Raw genomic sequence first — 21193 nt, forward strand, 5'->3', positions numbered from 1 at the left:
TCCCAAGTTTCTTCTTTTTAAAATGCAGGAGTTGGGACTAGAATTTAGAGGAGCGTGCTAAGGTCTCTTCTGTCTCTAGATCTATATAGAATCCTATGATAGGTCCATGGTAGCCTAAATAGAAAGCTAGGATTCCTGAAAAAATGTCCTGTCATCAGGAGATAAAATGGAGTTCGTAACAGACCACACATACTTCCATTATATAACACATCTTGTTGTAGTTTATAAAGCCCTGTGACCGGGGGAGGATGATCACAGATCAGCAACTCCATTGTTACACAAAATATTAAAAGGTTTTTACGTAGGTTTTATGGAAAGGTACAGACGAGAATGGCACAACGTGGGTGGTTTGCAGTGAGCACGGTGGGGACGGAGAGAAGAGGGAGTGAGTAATGGATCTCCCGAAGCTGCAAAGCAAACCCGGAGATTAGCATGGCTGGACTTAAAACGTCTCACCCGCAGCAACAGGCTTTTTTATTAACTGGGCCTCTGAATGCAGTGAGCTGTCCAGGTGCTGTGTTGTCTTGGCAACCATGGGGGGGGGGGGTGGGGCGGTGCGAGGGAGACCAGAAATTATCAAACCTCCTTTCCATAGTCCTCCCAGGCCCATGAATTGCGCAAGCGCAGTTCACTTCCTCCGTCACGTGCTACAGAGCGCCTCATTGGTCGCGCCATTGAGTCAGAACTCTGCTGAATCAACACTATACCCTCCCCCCCCAACACGTGACCGCTTAGCAGCGTCCCTGGCTATCCTCCTGCCAATAGTGTCTCGCGGGGCTCATGATGGAGGCCCCGCCCCTCTCGCCATCTCTTCCTCTTTTCGCTTCCACCCGCACCACGTGTTCCGCCCGGCCAGGTCCCCTCCTCCCTTCCTCCTTTTGCTTCCCCTTCTGCCCCTTCCCACTGCCCAGCGGGAGCTGCTGTAAAATGTCGTGAGCGGCAGCCGGCGGCTTTACGGCTCCCCTGTTTCGGAGGCGAGCCCAGGAGCGCCCACCAGCAGCCAGCGCGGGTCTCCCGGAGTGTCCTCCGGCTGTCTCGGATCGGACGCCCTCCCCCTCCTCCTCTTCCCCCCCCCCCCGGGTCCCTCTCTCCTCTCCCCTCTCCCCCGGTCCTTCCCCATCCGGAGATGTGAGCGTTGCCATGAGGCTGTGGTGCCCCCTGCCCCGGGGTTGAGGCAGCAGGTGTCGCAGGAGGCGGGGAAAGGGGGCCGGGAGGTAGCGGGGAGGGAAGGGCGGGGTGTGTGTGTGTGAGTGTGTGCATCGGGAGGAGGGGGAGTTCTGCGAGGCACCCCGGGGCCGGAGGCATGGAGGAAAGCATGGAGGAGGAGGAGGGCGGCGGCGGCGGCGGCTACGAGGCGATGATGGACGACCAGAACCACAACAACTGGGAGGCCGCCATGGACGGTTACCGGCAGCAACCGCCGCCCCAACCGCCGCCACCCCCCTCTTCCTCCTCCTCCTCCCGGGAGCCGCCGGGAGTGCAGCTGCTGGCCGTGGCGGCGGCGGCCTCGGAGAGGAAGGGCCCCAAGGAAGGTCTGGGGCCGCCGCCCGAGGCCAACGGGGTGGCGATGATGATGATGAAGAGCTGCGACGCGGCCGCGGCCAAGGCGGCCACCGCCCCCACCCCTAGCGCCACCATCAACATCAATACCTCCACCTCCAAGTTCTGTGAGTCCTCTCCCGACCCTCGGCCTCCCTCCTCCCTTTGTCCCGAGGATCCCCCGCTCCCACAGCCGCGAGTGGCCGCCGTTCATCGTCCGGAGAGCCCAAAGTTCGCACGGTCGTTATCTCCCCCTTGGCAGCCACCCTCCCACGGTGGGGAGCCCCTCTTTTCTTCTACCCCTTTGCCCCCCTCTTAAAGTTCCACCCCTGCCGGGGAGGGGGGAGGGGGGAGGGGATGTGCCGAGCTGGCCCTTGTCCATCCCAGGGGTGGGGGGGGTGGGGGAAGGGAGACACCTCCCCACTAACTCGACTGCCCAGAAAGGGACAACATCCCGGTGTTGTTACTTGGGCCTTCACCCACTCGAAACCCACCGACCTGGGCGTCTTGGTGGAGCCTAAAATCCAAGTGACTCGCGTCCATAGCTCTGGCAGAAAGAGACTGGCGGGGCGGGTTGTTTCCACGGTGGACACTGTTTTTTAATTCTTTGGAAGTAGTAGTGATATGAGCCTTGAAGGCAGTAATTATGGTCTCCCTTTCAAAGGCCAAGTTCCTGAAAAGAACTTTCTCTAGCACCTGTTCCAGTTGGAAGTTTGTTGTTGAGTGTAAAACTTTCTGGCCGATGAATGATCTGGGTCAGCACCGAGCATATTTGGGCCTCGAATCTAAGATGGTACACTACTTATTTTTAAAATTCCTGAAATAGGGTCCTATTTGATTTCCCCAAATATCGGAAAAGCTCCTCCATATTCATAGACCTCCGAGTGATTTCCTTTTAAATCAAAGATGTCAGTCATAACTAGGTTATTGTAGTCCCCCCTCCCCCGTCCATTTTTATAAGGAGTTTGTTTTCAGTGGCATCAGGTAAAGCAACTTTGAGACGAGGTTTTCAGTTACTCATTAATTTTGTCAAGCTGTACTAGTAATCGCCCAATTTGCTGTGCAGATCAAGTATTTGACTGAATTAAAGTATCGAATTATAGTATTATACAAATTTTTAGTAGAGGATAATTTATCAATGCTCATTTTCACTTGAAGATGATGTTGATACCCAATTGGCTTTCCGTTGTGTGGGTGTGGTGGGAAAGGATTGTTCACATAAGTAGTTTATCTTTGAATTGCTATTAAGGTCCAGGTTGGCACTTCTCACAATATTGCAGATTGACTGACTTGTATAAGAGCGAAGAAAAGCTTGATTTGATGCTTAATATCTACAGATATTAATACGAAAAACACTCAAGTTGGAGAGAAAGTTAATAAGTGAAAACCAAGGGCCAGTAAAAGTGTTTTTGGTTCTATTACATTTTGTTCTAATTAGAACTTGTTTGAAAATAATTTGATCTGGAATTCAGGGAAAAAATATATTTGGGTTTGCTTGTTAAATCCTGAATAAGATTTCTGCACATCATTTTGTAGGGGAGTTGATCTGTTTGCAAAGAGGTCAGTTAATGCATACAGACCTTAACAGATACATATGTCTTTCCTTCTGCCTATTTGTCTCATAGGATGCTTAAAACCCTTGCTAGGATTGAATTCCATTTCTGATGGATAGATGGCAGGTTTGTGTACTGGCTGATCTTACATATAGGTATTTTTTTTAGCTGTATTGCACTACTGACATTATTTAAGTGTTTATTCTTGGTCCTATTCTATCCTTATAGCTGCCCTTTATATCACTCCATGTAACACATATTTTAGTTTAGTGAAGCTGTGCTACAACAAATATCTTTTTGAGAAAGGTAGATTTGAAAAAGCTAAGTTTGAAAAGGTTGCATTCCAAGATATTATTGGTGATCCTATGCCAACTGAGTATCACTTTAAGGAAATTATTAATATGGGGTCCATGAACTTTTTTTTTCTTATTTGATAACCCTATTTAAATATAATTGGTTTCCTTGATAATCCTCTGTACTTTATTTTATGCATTTAAAAAGATTATTCTGAGAAACAGTGTATAGGTTTTCACCAGCTTTCCATAGGTTTTCACCAGAGTTCAGTAAGGGGTCCATGATACAAGGTTAAAAATAGTCCTGCTCTAAGGTGACACTGATGAAACTGGGGTGCCTGAAAAAGCTCGATGTGCTGTTTGCAGAAGGTCCAATTCCATGTATGTAAGCTTTGTGGACCTAGCTTGACCTGGAGCTTATCCTGTTGGTCTCTATCTGCTAGTCCCAAAATACAGTCTTTCCTAACCTTTCCTAATCCCTTTTTTTTTCACCCCAGCATGTGGCAAATTATTGCAACGTAAATATTTAGGTGATAGATTGCTAGCTTAGGCTAATATATGATTTTCTTGAGGTTTGCCAACCTACAATGTAAATTCATTCACTATTTGTGCGTCTAGCCTTTGGTGCAGTTGTCAGCAAATAGAGTTCCTGCTTCATTGTACCTTCAGGCATGACTGTAAAATTGACTAGAAGTGGACTGACTTTTTCACTCATTGGTTGTGTTATGAGATGGAAGGACTGATTTAGCTAGAGAAAAATTTATTAATATCCCAACTTTCCAGACTTTCCAGATTATATCAAATATTTTTATAGTGAATTTTTGGTATAAAGATGTTTCATACTTCAGCAGATAATATAGTTTATCTTATAGCCCAGAGAACTTGTTCAAGAAAATGTTCCAAATTTACTCCGCAAAGATTTATCACTCATTGTTTCTGTATAGCTCTTTATAGCTGCAAAGCATAGTCTCAAGTAGCAAATCAGTACCATCATTTTTATTTTTCCCATTTTACAGATAAAACAGACTCGAGTTTTCTAAGTGACTTTTCTAAGACTGTACAACTAACTATTAAATGAAAGAGCCAGGATTTAACTCTAAATCCAATTTACTTTCTACTGTTTAATTTTTGGACAAGACCTATGATTTCATTGTAGAAACTCCTTCTATCAATGCAAATAAAAAGTTTCTCAGCACCTTCTAGTCTAGAGAGTTGCTTGGGTCACTGAGGGGTTATGAACTGGCCTAAAACCTATCCAGTAAGCGTCAGAGGCAAGACTTGAACCTATGTTTGCCTGACTCAGCCTTACTATGTACTGCCATGCTATTTCTCCACCAACTTATTGTGCTGCCACCTCTGAATTAGTATCGTGAAAGAGAAGCAGTTATTAGAGTTTCAAGTATGACCTCTCCAGCAATTCAAACGATGAGTAAACTTTTGCTTTATTTTTTGCCAAATTTAATATGTACTTAAATTGAACCTTTGTCTCTAGTGGAAGTTTTGATGGTCTTTGTGCTTTTTCTGTAACTACCACGTAGCGATTGTGTTCACTTCACATTATTGCATTGCAGCCTACAGAACCATGTTGTAATTTTAGAAGTGCTTTGTCGTGTCCTACAGTAGCTGTTCCAAAGGAACTCAGATGATAATCTTGCCAGCTGTAGAAAGTGGCAGGCTACCCTAAGCAGCTTTCTGTTCTTAAAAATTAGTGAAGCTTTCTCAAATTCCATGGCTTTTCCGCAGCAGAAAACACCTATATTGAAGTTAGGCCTGAAACCATAAAAGAAAAGACAGGGCAAGAGCATATTTTCAATTCAATTTCAAGTGTACTATCTTCTGAAGAGTTAGTTGGAGGAAGGAAAGTCTATCGAGACCTTTCAAGTAGCTAGAATGTTACAGGTTATTTCTGAAATGTAGATTATATGATTTAGATAGGGAAAAGGCTTTAGAAATGTTGTCTACCCCTGCATGTTACAGAAGAAGCTAAGTCCCCAAGAGATTGTGACTTTCCAAAGTCACTATATAGCATAGTTAGAATTTGGACCCAGAGTTCATCTAAGTGTAATGGGTGGGAGAGGAGGATGGAGGGGAATAGAGGAATCGGACTGAAGGGGAGATATGTATGTGTGTGTACCTATATGCATATATGTGTATATATAATGCCAAAGTTTTAAATTTCATTGAATTCTGTCAGACACCAGTGCTCTTGTGAAACATTTTGTTTGAACCACGACTTTACAATAAACTCAAAGATTCTGCCTTGTCCAGACTTTCTATATCTGATACTGCTACAAAAAAAGCAAAAACAAAAACAAAGAAACCTCTTAGAATAGTCTTTCTTAGCCTACTTTTGTAACTATTGTTGTTCCCTTGGGACTTATCAACATATCTGCCTTGATTTGGTTTACAACTTGGCAAAAAGGCAAGACCAATAAATGGGGCATGGGTTTGTTCTTTTTAACATGCAGAAAGCAGATATAAATGATTTTTGTTTGCCCTTTAACTGGCATAGTCTTAGATGCAACTGTGAATCCCGTCTTGTACTATAAATGTCAACTTATTTTTTCATTATCAAAAAGAAACTGAAATAATGTAGAATTTTAAAGACATTTAAAATATTACTTAAATTTGGGAAAGGCTAGGCTAAAGCTTTTAACCTTTGTGCCTTGAATATATCAGAGCAGGAGAATATTCTGACCATTTAAGTGAAGAAACTTATTACAAGTTCTATACAAAAAAATCCTCTATAGACTACAAATATAATTATCATTCTTCTACATGTATTAAAACATATTTACTCCACTGACTTTTATTTTCTCTAAGAAGTTATTTTTAGAGATTTCCTTCTTCATAAATCTAGTGAACTTTTCTTATTTTTCAGTCTCCTTGACGTCTCTGTGGCAACAGATACTGTTGACTAATCCACTCCTCCTTGAAATTCTATAGTGTTTGAAAAAAAAAATAGGAGAACCAAGCAAACACAAAACCCCTGAAGTCAGGTGAGAAGAGAGTTTCAAGAAGGAGTAGGTTAGCTAGCTGTTGTCAGAGAGCTCAAGAAAACTGAGGACTGAAAAAAGCCTCCTGAGAAATACTGCAGAGAAGCAGTCAGGTAGCAGGTAAGAGGTGGCCTTAGAGTCCATAAGATTTGTTGTCTACTTCTGCTTCTGACATTTATTATTTGTGTGAAACTCCCTAGCCTTTATTAAGACCTTACCTAATTATACTGAAGTCGGTGGAGGGAGTTGTCTGATTATGGATCCAGAGCACATTCTTGTTTCTCCTTTGCTAGTATTTTTTCTCTCTGTAGATCTCTCCTAAATTTATACCTACTATCCTCTCGTCTGCACTCCCATCCAGTATTTTCAGCAGCTTGGAAGACAATTTACTTGAAGAGTTTGAAATGATTTGGGGACACCTAGGAACAAAATAGACTTTGTCTTTTCAAATTACTTCTTTACTCAGAAACCAGTTCTTCTTAGGTATCCCAGTGGTCACTTATCTTTAGTCTCCCAGGTTAGAAACTTTGGAGGTACAGGATCACCATTTTAGAGCTGGAGGAGATTTTAAGTTGCTGTGTAGTCCAGCTCTTTTATGTTACAAGTGAGAAAAACTTAATACCAGGAGAAGTAAGGTGAATTGCTGGAAGTTACATAGTAAGTAGTAGAGTTGGGATATCAAGTCATTTCAGTTTATTTCAGATCCAATACTCTTTTCTTTACACTACCTCCTTATTCTCTTTCATCTCTTGTATCCAACTTGTCATTAGTACTTGACTATTCTTTTTGGAACTTGTCCAATTTAACCTTTCTTATTCTCAGTGCTCCCACTCTAAACCAAATTCCTAGGCTTTAGAGCTGGAAGGGGCCTTAGAAGTCATCTATTCCAACCTTCATTTTATCTTCTGTTTGTATTATTGCAATAATCTTATTGCTGTCCTGCCCAGCCTCCATCAGATCTATCCTATACATTTAAGAGGCAGAGTGAAGTAGTGGAAAGGGTTTTGGAGTCAGGACCTTGCTCACTGTGTAACCGTGGTTTCTTCATCTTTTAAATGAGGGGTTTGGATTAGATTGTTTCTAATAACCTATGAATTTAAGCTTATGAAAGGTATATACTACCTTTTTTTTTTTGCCTTAATAACGCTGTAATTTGGTGCTAAGTTACCTAGCCAATCTTATTTCCTTCTAGTCTTTAACACATAGTTTTTTATTTTGCCTAACTGGGGCTTCTCCCTTATATGAGATATCTGAAATGCTCAACCTGTTGGGATTTTATTTACAGTTCAGAAAGCTGAGATATAGAGAAGTTGAGGTTTTTTGCTTGATATCATAAAAGTCAACTCAGAAACCAGATTCTTTTTCTAGTGCATTATTATAGGATCATAGATTTAGAGCCAGAAGGGACCTTAGAAGCTTTTGAGTCCAACCCCAACTGCCTTGGCATGCTAAAGGTCAATGGAATTGATCTGAATAGTCATCACATTTGTGACAGTGACTGTAGGATGAGCCTACTTAAATTTGGGGCCAGTATTACTTTGTCTTGAGGCTCATGTAGCTAAAATTACCAATAGCCCTTTTGTGTACTTAAGATGACATTTGCAAATTACGGACAATTTACTTTTTTTTTTTTTAAGAGAGGTGAGTAGGTAGGATTGTGTAGGTCTAAAACATGTGACTACAAGATGAAATGATGTTGCCTGGATCAAAATAGTTTCTAGCTACCCCATTGCTTTTTTTTCCTTTGCATTTGCCATTTAGGAAGAGGACAAGCTTTTGCAACTCTTACTTGAAGTTCCATTTTAAATTGTTTAGACTTGTCTGAGCATTGCCTGATGAGGCATGTTGATGACAGTCAAAAGATTTCAAAGATTAAAAATTGGAGTTATGACATTAGTTTTTCATGGAATATTTAATAGTGACCACTGGCTGGCTTTCAGGAGTTGCTGAGATTGAGTAGATTGGTACAAGTAAATTAATGGCAAAGAGTCAACTACTGTAGTTAAGACCAAATCTGAATTATTAAAGTTTTCTATGATTTCTGAGTTTAGTATTCATTTGTTCCCTGTGCTGAAGTTGCTTAGCCATTTTGAATCATTTAAAATTTAAAGCTGATAAATTGTGAAAATCTAGGCAATTCTGAAAGATATTATGGGGCCCTCACTGTTTTCACAAGTAACTTGGTTTATCAGGCAGGACTGAACTAGTTAGCTACTTTAGCCTGAATGGCATCAACTTATGTGTGTATGCCTCAGATTGTTTGATATATAAACATTTAATTTGGCAATGGTTACTGAAGTTGTGTGGGAGTTGAGAATACTTTTATTTATGTTGGAATAAATTATATTTTAATCGTTACCTAATTACTAGCAATCTGGCATTTCCAAAACCTCATAAAATACCAAGTGTATTTTAACCAGCTCTACTCACTCCCAAACTTATTCTTATAAATACTTACTGTTTTGGTCTGAATCACTTGAGTGATAAGTGTACTATCACCTGATACTATGTTTGAAACAAACCATACTTTTCACATTGTGTATATATTTATTTAATATAAGCTTCTTGAGAGTAGGGATTATTTCACTGTTTGTATCTCCCATGTCTAGCATAGTCTCTTGTAGATGCTTAATAAATGTTTGTTGACTGATCTGGTAGAAATAATATTTTTTACTAGGAAATTTAGTAAACATTTTTTTTTATCAAGGTTCTTATCACACGGTGGTATGCAACAAACAGACAAGGCATTAAACTGACTTCTTTGGCACAGTGGATAGAGTGCTTAGTCTGGAGTCAGGAAGACTTGAGTTCAGGTGCAGCCTCAGATCTAGCTGTGTGACTCCGGGCAAGTCACTTAGCCCTGTTTGCTTCAGTTCCTCATCTGTAAAATGAGCTGGAGAAGGAAATGGCAAACCACTCCAGTATCTTTGCCAAGAAAATCCCAAAAAGGAGTCATGAAGAGTTGAACACAACTGAAAAATGACTAAACAAAAAAGCTAGATATTAGTGGTTTTTACCTCTTAATAAATTATTGACATTGTATGAGTAATTAGAGATACTAATGCAAGAAGGCAAATTTGACTTTATAAGTATTGAGCCTTAGAATGGGAACCCATGATTGTAATGTAATAGTTGCATTAAAGAGATGTGAATTTAATTAAGGAAATACAGGGAACAGAGGAGGGGAAGCATGGTGCCGGTCATTTGGGTGAAGAAGAGTGGAGGCAGAAGCAGAGTATTATTTGAGTATTTTGCAGATCTTCTGGAAATCAAGAAGAAATTCTTGAGGAGCTTGGGAAATAGCTCACAAGCCTATAGCTACATATGCTACAGAAGGGTTGGGGGACTTGAGATGCCTAGACATCTTTTGTAGCTCTCCTTGCTTGAAGTAGGACAGCTAATAATTTTTTTTTACTTAAATATAACAAATATTCATAAGACAAGATATTGACAAGTATCAAACATGTTCACTTCAAATACTTCCCACTGGAGATGAAACTAGATTAAAATGTAATTGGGAAATATTTACCAAAATAAATAAAAATGCAGTAAAACATAGATAACGTTGCATTTGAAAACTAAGTTGATACGTGCCTCGCAGGGATCCTTGTGTATGGATTATTGCTGCCCTCCTCCCTTCTATGTTTTTTTGATGCTACTGGGGCTAGTATATTAAGCCAAATTTGATAAGAAGTTTGAAGTCTCTTTCTTGGGTTCAGGAAAATCAGTTTCATGAATATAAGATAAGGGAGATAAAGATAGAGAACAGTTGAGATTAAGGGGTGGTTTAGTCAACTTGAAAATTCATTATGAGTCACTAATGTGATATGGTATTCTAGAAGGCAAATGTGATCTCAGCTTACATTCAAAGAAGTATAACAGAGGAGTAAGGAGGTGATGGCTCCACTGTGCTCTGTCTTGGTCAGATCACTTTGGAAATAGAGTATTTGCTTTGGGGTGCTACCGTTTAGGAGTTAGTATCTAATCCTTGATTTAATTTAATTCAGCAAACACTTAAGGCTGAATTCAGTGACTGATGATACAATTGCAAAGAGCATTGATTGGCTCTGGAGTCAGGACCTAGGTTGAAAACTCAGCTCAGTTACTACCTATGATTTTGAGTAAGTCTCTGACATCTCTAGGCCTTAGTGTTTACATCCATAAAATGAAAGAGTAGGACTAAATGACTTTCTGTGAACTCAGTTTATCCAGGTGAACTATGTCCGTAAGTACAGAACTGGCAGATGGGATTGTTGAACCAATCTCATCTTCAGTTACTCATCTTTGAAAGATGTTGGAGAATTAGAGAAATATTGAGAGATTAGAGGAGTACAAATATCCTAATTTTCATAAAAGAAAAGTATGTTATAAACTATAGGCTGGTAAGCTTAACTTCCAATTCCTCTCATAACTTTATAGTCCTATTAAAGAGAGTGTGTGTAAATATTTGGTAAAGGAGTACTTATTAGATCTAGCATAGTTTCATCAAAAACAGGTTGTGCCAGACCAAACGTGTATATGTATGTATATGTTTGGGATTGAGGAAATGCTATAGGGTCTTACATTTTATTAAAGAACTTGAGAGTCTCTTCTTGAGCATCAGTAATAAAGTTAGGGCTATTTGGAACTGGATTACTATTTAGACTCAATTAAAGGTTGGAAGGAAGTCTCCAGTGGATTGCCCTATGAATTTGTGCTTGGACCGGTGCTGCTTAACATTTTTATTAATGGCTTAGATAATTAATCCAGATTCAGAAGTCAAAAAAAATCTTGAGAGGTTTGAGAAAATTATACCAGAAATCATATCTCCAACTTCGTACTTCTGATAAATCTCTTTACCTTTAATTTTTAAAACAGTTCTTCCATAATATAAATTATACCTCCTTTTTCTTTTAGAGAAATAATAAACTAAAAAAAGCTTGACCTTTATGAGTAGAAGTCAAAGATTATTAAAATGTTGTGAGATTAAAATCTTATTAGAAAAGTATAAAATTTAAGACTTATTTTATGGCTGAATAACAAAATCAACAGTCAAATTAAGATTAGAGAATGAGGAAGTGAAACAAACTCTTAAAGTTTACTGTTACTTTAATTTTAAGTGTAGTTTGGAGACTTTGGTATATAGATCTGTTCCCAAATTGATACGTATATTTTCTTTGGGTAGCAGTACTGTTCCCATCAACTAATCCATTCCTTGTAGGAAATAAACCAGGTTGCTGTGCTCCTCATACTTGCCATTTTGAAGTTCTGCTGCTCTGATAGCATTTTTTTCAATGATGAATGTTGATAGTTGTGCTAAGAAGAAAGCTGTTAGCAGGGCAAGGGTTGCCATGGAGTTTAGTTGGCATGTATAGTTCATTCACCAACTTAGAGCTAGAAAAGACGTAGTCTAACCTCCTCCTCCTGCTGGTGGGAAAGCTGGCCCAACCAAATTGGTTTCCCAGCTCTTAGGAATTAAAAAAAAATTTTAAAAGTAGTTATCAACAATTAAGTATCTTATAGCTTTAAATAACATTAAAGTTCTCCACTTTCACTTATGCTTCCTGCTTTTATTTTTAAAAGTAACTTTGGAAGTATCGCAGAAACTTAGCAATTTTGAAATTGTGGCATGTTTGTCAACTCTAGAATGAGTGCTACTGTAATGGGACTTGATTATATTGCTTCTTAATAAATGCCTACGTTCTTCTTCAGCAAAACTCTTTCGTATTTAAGTTGTAGGTTTTGTTATACTTGAGAAGAAGAAATGTCTTTTAACATGACCAGATGTTGTCTGGTTAATTAGCATGTAGATGATAAAATAGGAGGTTTTGTGTAGGGCTCATATGGTTTCATTCTGAGCTTTAGCCTCTTAGCCATCTCATCTTTGGAGTAGAGCTAATGATAGCTCATCTTTTAGAACTATATCAGAGTATGAAAAAAATTTTTTTAGAAAAGTCTGAGAGCTTAAAAGTGAAACTTAAATCTAGAGAAAAGGATTTATCTGTCAACTCAATACTAATGTTAGAGTAATATTATTCTTTCCTTATTGACCTTTTCCCCTGTTCTATTAATGTTAGCCACTGTTAGGGCTTCTGAAGTTCTGCTCTAGACAGTGTCACAGATCTCACAGGATTCTTGAAGACTATGTTAGTTATCAAGACTATGTCTTTAAATTTTTGTAGGCACTTTGCCTTTGTAGTGGCAGTGAATGGATTATGAACTAGAGTTTGAGAACGTTTTAATGTCATCTGAAGCTTTGGGAAAAGGAGCCAGAGAAACTGGTGATATCAGCTGAATTTGCCAAATACTTTCATTGTCAAAGATAAACTGTTTAATTTCCATGATGTTAATTCTTTTCAAGGCATAATTGATGGCTATTTTAAATCACTGGGCAATTTTCCTTTTCTGTTGAAATGGGGTACCAGTTAGGAATGGAGCCATGATTAGTTTGATAGAGTACACGTGTAACAAGTGGGGAGTACATCAGATATATTTAAAAGTTGTAATGAGATTGTTTCACAATTTTAAATGCAGTAGATGAAAATGATATTTTTTTTGTATTTTTAGTAATGAATGTTATAACTATTGAAGATTATAAGAGCACATACTGGCCAAAATTGGATGGTGCCATAGACCAGCTTTTAACTCAGAGTCCTGGTGACTATATCCCTATATCATATGAACAGATATACAGGTAAGATCATCTTTAAAGGAATGAACTTTTTTTTAAACATGATGCATTTATTGGTCTAATTATAATTTAAATGTGACTTAATTTTTAATGCATAATATAGTGTTTCTGGTCAATTCCACAAACCACAAAATTATTTTCAGTACTCACTAAAAGTCTTTTTCAAAGGTGTTGTCAAAGTTCTACTTAAACCAAGATTTCATCCTTCCCTTTTTTCCTAGCCCTACTTCCCTTGCAGATATCATAGTTCCTCTCTCTAGATTTGAAGCCCTTTAAAATCTTAGTGCCCTTTGCAGTGAATTATCTGGTGGCTGACAATTTTTCTGTGGTGAGGAAACTGTTTTATTTCTAGCCCTTAAGGATACAAGAACTAGGCTTTTTATTCCCAGGTTTATAGGAATAGCCGTTGTGGACATTGTTCTGTCTGAAGTGCATGAAACATGCATCTGATTAGCCTTGCATAATCTTAGTGTAGATAGATAGTAAAAGTGTTGCATGTGCTAGGCACTGTGCTGTGGGTTGGTGAAACAAATACAAGCAGCAGGAGATTTGCAGCCCTCAAGGATCTTATATTCTGATAGGGCAAGACAACACATAGGTGGGACTGAGAAAAGGGAAGAAGGGTTTGTACAAGTGTAATAATGCTACAGACAAGAAGTGTTGCAGAGAATTTGGGCAAGAATGAAGTGAAGCATGGCTAGAATTCTTCGACAAATGGTGGTACTGATAGGGAGACACTGATGAGGAGGGGGAAGGACTCCAGAAGGGAAGTTTCTCAGGGTGGCAATATGGCAAACAAGGACAGAGTAGGAGTCTAGGAAGACTTTAGGTGAAAGTCAATTAACCAGTAAACATTAATTAAGCACCTACTTTGTGCATGTGCTAAACTCTTTAGATAGAAAAAGAGGGGAAAGAGAGTCCCTGCCCTCAAGGAGCTCACCATGAAGCCAAGTATTACAATCTGGATCTAGTCACCTGCTGAGAATCTCAATTCATTCTTTCCAGTCCAACATAACCTTGCTTCCAAACTCCTGGTAGTTCAACTTTAGAATTACCTTCTTATGTAGTTGACAAGGATAGTTGTCAGAAGTTGTTCTCTTTTGGTCTATTTTCCTACTAATTACTTTGTGGTTATATTCATTTTCCAAAGATTTGTTGTCTTTTACAAATATTACTTACCTTCTTCCTCAGTTAGTGAGACTCAGACTAGGTCCATTTTGATGTCTTTATGTTCAGTTCTCATGTGAAATTAGGGAAAACTAATTTCTTGTAGGAGTACCTAGCATAGTTGATGTCAAGGCACCTTCCTAGCAAGTTAGGCTGTCCGAACCTAGCAGCTTCTAAGATTCCGGGTGACTTGAGAAAAAAAAAAGGTTGCTTTATCGCCATAGCTCATGTTGTATACAATAGATGTAGTTTAAAAACAAGATGGCTGAAAAATTTAATGGGTACTTTTTGCTTTGCAAGTGCTTTACAGATATTGAAGTAAAGTACCATCCAGTTCATCTGGAAATCGGCCCCTCCTTTCCCTGCCCCCCATTTCAACCATCTAGAATGTTGCTAAGAACTTAGATATGAGTAAAAGAAAGAACTCACAAAAATAGCTGCCACAAGCCTATTCAGTTAAACACATATTTACTAAGCAACTAATTGTTGTATTTAAGGTGGAACAAAGATGAAAATCCAACATAGCCTCCTCCAACAAGGAGCTTATAATACATTAAGGGGTATGTGACATGAACACATTAATAAACATATGAATATAGAAGAGGCACATGCAGAATGGCATAAGAAATTTAAGTGGAGGGGCTCATTTCTAGTTGAGGGATCAGGGAAAACTTCATGGTGGAGTTTGCATCTGAGCAGGTGTCTACAGATTTCAACAACTGAAGGTTAGGCATTTTAGGCATAGGGTGAATTACACATACAGATGCATGGAGGTTATGGGTAAATTGAGATTAGGGAATGGTGAATAATCCAGTTTGAAGCCTAGACTGTGTAAAGGGATAGAGTGTGAAATAAGACTATAAATAGATTGGAATGAAGTTATGGGAGAGCTTTAAATTTCAGGCCGAGAAGTTTGTATTTTGTTTAATAGGCAGTGGGAACTCCCCAAAGGCTTTTGAGCTAAGGCCTGAGGTGATCAGATTACTTTGTCAGGCAGTGGAGGATGTATTAGAGAAGTGAGTGGTGGGAGGAAAAGGAACTAGAAATTTACTCCATTTTCCTAAGATAATATAAAGGCCTATATTGGGTTGGAGGCAGCTAAGGTAAAAGGAAAGAAATAGTTGGGATAGCTATTAGTGAGGTTGAATTGAAAGAATTTGCCAAATGATTTTATATAGGGGATTAAGAAGAGAAGAGGCAGATGATTCTGAGTTTTTAATCTTGCTGAGAATAATACTGTCATTAATAGGAAACTATGGAAATTGGGTTGGCGGGGCAGCAGTGGAAGGGTTTTGGAAAAATGCACCACTAGAAATTACAATTATGTTTTTTTCTGCCTATGAAAAGTTGCTCTAATTCTGTTGACCCTTCCCAACCATGCTTGTTAGAGCTGCACATACTCTGATTTCCTGACTCTTTACAGTTTAGAAGCAGTAAATTAGAAGGGTGGTTTAATAGAGGTGATGGACAGTAGGTATTGCTAGCAGCTGTGTACATCGCCAATGCCATACCCACAGCTGCTGCTATGGATATGGAGGTGTATTTCCAGGTTTAAATCACAAAATATAATAGACTCTTCCTCAAAGACCAAATCAAGACATTTATTCAAAAACCAGAAAGCCAAATCCACCATAGTAACAAAGACGTTTATACACATTATCAATGCAGGGAGTACCGCTGTCCCCAAGCCTTCCCTCCATCAAGCCTCCCCACAAACAAGCTCCCTTGGGCCAAACTCCCCTCTCTCACTCAGGCTAGCTGCTCTACCCTCTCTCTCAGCTCTGCCTCACTGCCACTTCCTAATCCACCCCTTCCTGCGCCACCCATAGACTCCATGTGGCTGGGGCTCATGTGACCCAGGCTCAAAGCAGGTCACATAGGCCTATTTATGGGCGGGAAAGATCTTCCCGTTGCATTAACATTACACAGTAGTAGCGGACAGTGATAGAAAAAACCATATAAAAAAACTACAATTATTTATGCACAAATAGTTACATACTCATCTTCATGAGTTCAAATTTGGCCTTAGACATTTACTAGCCGTGTGATCCTGGGTAAGTCACTTAACCACTTTTTACCTCAGTACCTCATTTGTAGAGTGAACTGGAGAAGGAAATGGCAAACCACTTCAGTATCTTTGCCAAGAGAACCCCAAATGGGGTCACGGAGAGTGGGACATGACTGAACAGCAATAGGCTCTAGTCCAGAGCCAGTGCTGCTTCTGTGCCAAACACTGCCTTTTTCAAAACAGCTACACATTTAATTTGTAAAATATAAAAATATGGTAACTTTTAAGCTACGCATATTGGTTAAAATGGGCTTTGGGGGGAATGAACAATTAGTTTTGCAACAGCAGTTCCTAGCATTTGTAAATTACTTGTTTGAACTTGTGTTTTTTCTTTGGAAATAATCATTTTAAGATCATGCTGTATCCCAAAAGTTTGTAACTTGAGAATTGCTATTGTAATGTTTAACATCCTTTACTAATCACAGATGTGCTTCTGGTACTCTTGAAAGGAGAAAGTATAAAGCCTCCTAGTGATAGTCACAGATTTAGATTCCCCCCAATTTGGTTATGCACAGTAGCCAACATTTTTTATAAGTGATAACATAATCTTAGGTTTAGAAACGTTTTGGTATAGTTGAAAGTTGCTTGAGGGAAAAAGGCAAAAGCCTACTAAGGGGCCAATTTTTTAAGGTTTCAATTAATTTTCTTTTGGCTATAGTGCAATCGCACAGTTGCTTTAAGTTTAAATTGCTGGAAGTGCCTCATTGTTAAAGTAGTTTTTTTTTTTTTTTTTTGCAGCTGTGTGTATAAATGTGTATGCCAGCAGCACTCCGAACAGATGTATAGTGATCTGATCAAAAAGATAACTAACCACTTAGAGAGAGTCTCAAAGGAGCTGCAGGTAAGGAATTGCTTGATATTTTTTTTCTCCCCTAACCTGTTGCAAATGGTATAGCATGCATAGTATAGCTTTAGGGAAGTATTTAACAGTTCATAATTCATTGTAATTATCAAGGCTTTCAAAGTTGATTAAACCATATAATTCTTAGTGTGGGGATGTGTATTTCTTTTTAAAAGTTGAGCTATAAATTGTGATGGTTTTTATATTGTCTCCTCCTTTTCCTGTTTTGCTCCCCCTCCCTGTAGTCCAAGGTGTGCGATAGGGCCTTAAATGACAGCATTTATGTGACACTCTTTTTCTATTAAATGACAGTCTTTTTCTGTCAAAAAAAAAATAAAACAAAACAAAGCCTAATCAGCTAGGTGATATAATTGATAGAGGGATTGGCCTAGATATAGGAATACCCGAGTTTAAATCTGACCTCAGATACCTACTAGTTGTGTGACCTTGGACAGATCGCTTCGACTCTGCCTCCGTTTCCTCATCTTTAAACTGGGGTTAATAATAGCACTTACCTCGCAGAATTTTTGTGAGGATCAAATGAGATATTTGTAAAGTACTTTACAAACCTTAAAGTGCTATATAAAGCTATTATAATGGTTAGCTATTACTTTTAACTATAATTCCATACTTTATATTTAAGCTGTTTCCTCCTCTTCCCCCCACCCCATGCCCCTTTAACCTGCCTTAGAAATTGATGGCTTTCTTACATATCACTGGGCATAAGTCATATTTGGATCTATATCATCATGGATCATAGATTCTAGTTGGAAGGGATCTTACACGTTTAGTCCACGGACTTTATTTTTTTAAAAATGCATTTTGTCTTGACACATCAGATACATACTTGGAGAACCCTTTTTGACATTTCCCATGATCTTATCATGAAAAGAATTGGCAGCACTCGTAATTCAACAACAAATAAATCAACAACGTTTATTTAAGCCCCAACTAGGTGAAAGGATCAGTGCTGAGCCCTGGGAATACAAGCACAAGCAAAAAGACAGGCCCTCACCTTGTGGAGCTCACATTCTAAGGAGGGGAAGATGAGACGTTAAAGGAACCTGAAAAGTGGGTAGTTTGGGGAAGGTTGTTATAAAATGGAAGTTCAGGGAAGGACCGACTAATTAGAAGAAGTAATTGCAGGGTAGTAGAATGAACTTAAGAGTGAGATGGCCAAGGGCTGAGGGAACTTGCATCTTGTGCAACGGTGGGGCAAGTCCAGAGAGTCAGTACTGGAGTCTGGAGAGGAAGGAAGATGTAACTTTTTAACCCTGAGAGACTTGTGTAGAGTCATCCAGTTAGTTTATAGACTTGAGAGTTTGAACCAAGACCCTTTAACTCCAAATCTAGCACTCTTTTTATACCGTATAACTCTGCCTTCTGCCTTCAGTCTTTCTTCAATCAACTTTTTTCTTTTTTATAAACTTTATTAGCAAGAAACATTTCAATTTATGAACAACAAAAGCAGGATTATGTAAGAAGCCATGAAATACTTTTATGTATAGTTTGTTTTTTAAAATTGTACATTAAATATAGTGAAGTTGTAATAAAATTGCCCTCTTTTGTCTCTTTAGAATTTCTGTTTTCGGTTATGTATTTTTAAATGATTTATATTGAAACTTTTTTTTATTTGCATCTCAGTTACTAACACTAACTCAGTGGTAATTCTACTTCTTGATCTCCAGATCTTTTCACACTCTTAAGACTTGAGGGCCCTAAAGAACCTTTCTTTATGTGGGTTATATCTAATAATATCATATTAGAAATTAAAGCATCTTAGTATTGTTATGAGAGTAGGGTCCCACGGGTCTCCAGACTACAATTTGAAAACCACTGTGTTATCTCATCTCATCCTTACCCAATAGAAACTTTCCCTTATGACAAGTAAGTATAGTCAAGGAAAACAAATCAACACAGAGTCCTAGGTTGGAAAATGTACCCTATGCCTCTGGGGCAGCTAGGTGGTACAGTGGATAGAGTGTAGGGCTTGAAGTCAGGAAGACTCATCATCCTGAGTTCAAATCTGGCCTCAGACACTAACTAGCTCTGTGACCTCTGGACAAGTCATTTAACTCTCTTTGCCTCAGCTTCCTCATCTGTAACTTGAACTGGTGAGGGAATAGCAAACCACTCTAGTATCTTTGCCAAGAAAACCCCAAATGAGGCCGCAAAGAGTGGGATGTGACTTTTAAAAGACTGAAGAACAAAAATCCTTCACTTCTAGTTTTATTACCCTTCTGCTGAGAAGCAGGGAACATAGTCCTTTGTTAGTTGCCTGAGGTCATGATTGCTCACAATGTCGAATCACAGTTCTGAAGTCTTTTTTTCAGAGATCTTTTCTCCCTCTCTTTTATTGTGGTAATTGTGTAAATTGTTCTGGTTCTCATTTTACTTAACATCATTTCACACAAGTCTTTGCAAGTTTTTCTAAGTCCTTCATATTTGTCATTTATTTCAGTGTAACAATCCATATTTATCTAAATCGGGTAGACTTAAGATCACATTCCACTTCAGCCCTACTAGCTGTTTGATACTGCACAATTCAAGCAACTTTCTGTTTACCTTAGTTTCCTCATCTGAAAAATGAGCAAGTTGGACTACACTGTCTCTAAGGTCCTTTCCAGCTCTAAAATCTATGATCCTACATTGTTTCTGTGTTCCCATTTGTTCCACTTCTTTACTGCAATCAAAAGTATTTTTATAACTTTTTTTTGTACATACGGTGCTTTATTTCCTTGGGGTACGTACTTAGTTGTGATAATATGGGGTCAGAAGAGTGATTACATTTCAGTGACTTCTTGGGTATAGTTCCAAATTGCCTTCCAGAATTGTTACCAATTCAAAGCTTCACCAATAGTTTATGAATAAGCCCGACTTCCAAAATTCTTCCAACATCTGGAGTTTTCTTCTTTTGTTATCTTTGCCATTTGATGTTTATGTGGCGGAACCTTAAAAGGTTTTAAAATTTGAATTACCCTAATTAGTGATTTGGATCAGTTTTATATGGTCATTGATAGTTTATATTTTCACATTTCAAAACTGTTTACATCCTTTGTCCACTTATCCATTGGGCAGTTCATCTTGTTCTTATGTATTTCTCTCAATTCCCTTTGTGTCTTGAATTATCATACCTTTATCAGATATTTTGCAAAGGTATTTTCTAATCTACTTTCCTTCTAATTCCAATTGCATTAATTTTGTGTAAAAGCCTTTTAAATTTTATTACAATGGCCAAGTAGGGGGCGGAGCCAAGATGGTGGCTGGAAAGTCCCTAGGACTGTCCCCCAGAACCCTCCAAACACCAATAAAAAATGGCTCTGAACAAATTCTAGACCTGCAGAACCCATGAAATAGCAGAGGGAAGCAGGGCTCCAGCCCAGGACAGCCTGGATGGTCTCTGGGTGAGGTCTGTCGCTAGCGGAGCTGAGCAGAGCTCAGTGTGGGCTGCGCCTGGACCAACCAGACCGGGAGCTGGGTGGAACAGGCCCCAGCGCCCTGAATCAGTGAACTGTGGCAGTTACCAAACTTCTCAAACCACAAACACCAAAGACAACAGAGAAGGTTAGTGGGAAAAGCTGTGGGAGACAGAGTGAAAGGAGTTCACTGTTTGGCCACCTCCCCGGGAGCAGCGGGGGTGGTGCAGCTACCAAACTACACGTGTAGTTGCTTCCTGCCCCAGGCCCACCTGGTGGGAGGAATTAAGTGGCAGATCAGAGCAGGAGTGCAGAGCCTGCTTAAGATTTGAGTCCAGTCCCGGGTTGGGGGTTCTTGGGGAAGGAGGAGTGCTGGTGTGGCAGAGCTGGCTGTATAGAAATAGCTCTGAAAACAATGGCACATCCCCTCAAGCTTGGAACAAAGTACTCTCTACTCTATAAGCAGTCATATCCCAACGAAAAACTCAAGGGTCAGGTAGTTGACTGGGAGCGTGAACAGTCAACGAAAACGGTCTCAGATTCAGACTCAGACTTTGGAATCTTTCTTTGGGGACAAAGAAGACCAAAACATACAGCCAGAAGAAGTCAACAAAATCAAAGAGCCTACATCAAAAGCCTCCAAGAAAAAC

The 21193-nt window shown here is 39.3% G+C and overlaps 1 protein-coding gene across 2 annotated transcripts in view; it reads left to right on the forward strand.

Annotated features, from left to right (window-relative positions):
• The first annotated feature begins 948 nt into the window (after window positions 1-948).
• The window catches only part of CACUL1 (CDK2 associated cullin domain 1), an 85731-nt gene continuing 65486 nt past the window's right edge, over window positions 949-21193 (forward strand). Inside the window, exons 1-3 of one of the 2 annotated variants that reach the window (XM_036735957.1) lie at window positions 949-1814; window positions 12928-13054; window positions 17025-17127. In XM_036735957.1, coding sequence (XP_036591852.1) covers window positions 1304-1814; window positions 12928-13054; window positions 17025-17127 — 741 coding nt within the window. In that variant the 5' untranslated portion in view covers window positions 949-1303. The remainder of the gene's footprint in view (window positions 1815-12927; window positions 13055-17024; window positions 17128-21193) is intronic. The other variant, XM_036735958.1, reaches the window with a different exon arrangement.

The sequence above is a fragment of the Trichosurus vulpecula genome, chromosome 8 (assembly GCF_011100635.1).
Source record: "Trichosurus vulpecula isolate mTriVul1 chromosome 8, mTriVul1.pri, whole genome shotgun sequence".
NCBI classification, from domain to species: domain Eukaryota; kingdom Metazoa; phylum Chordata; class Mammalia; order Diprotodontia; family Phalangeridae; genus Trichosurus; species Trichosurus vulpecula.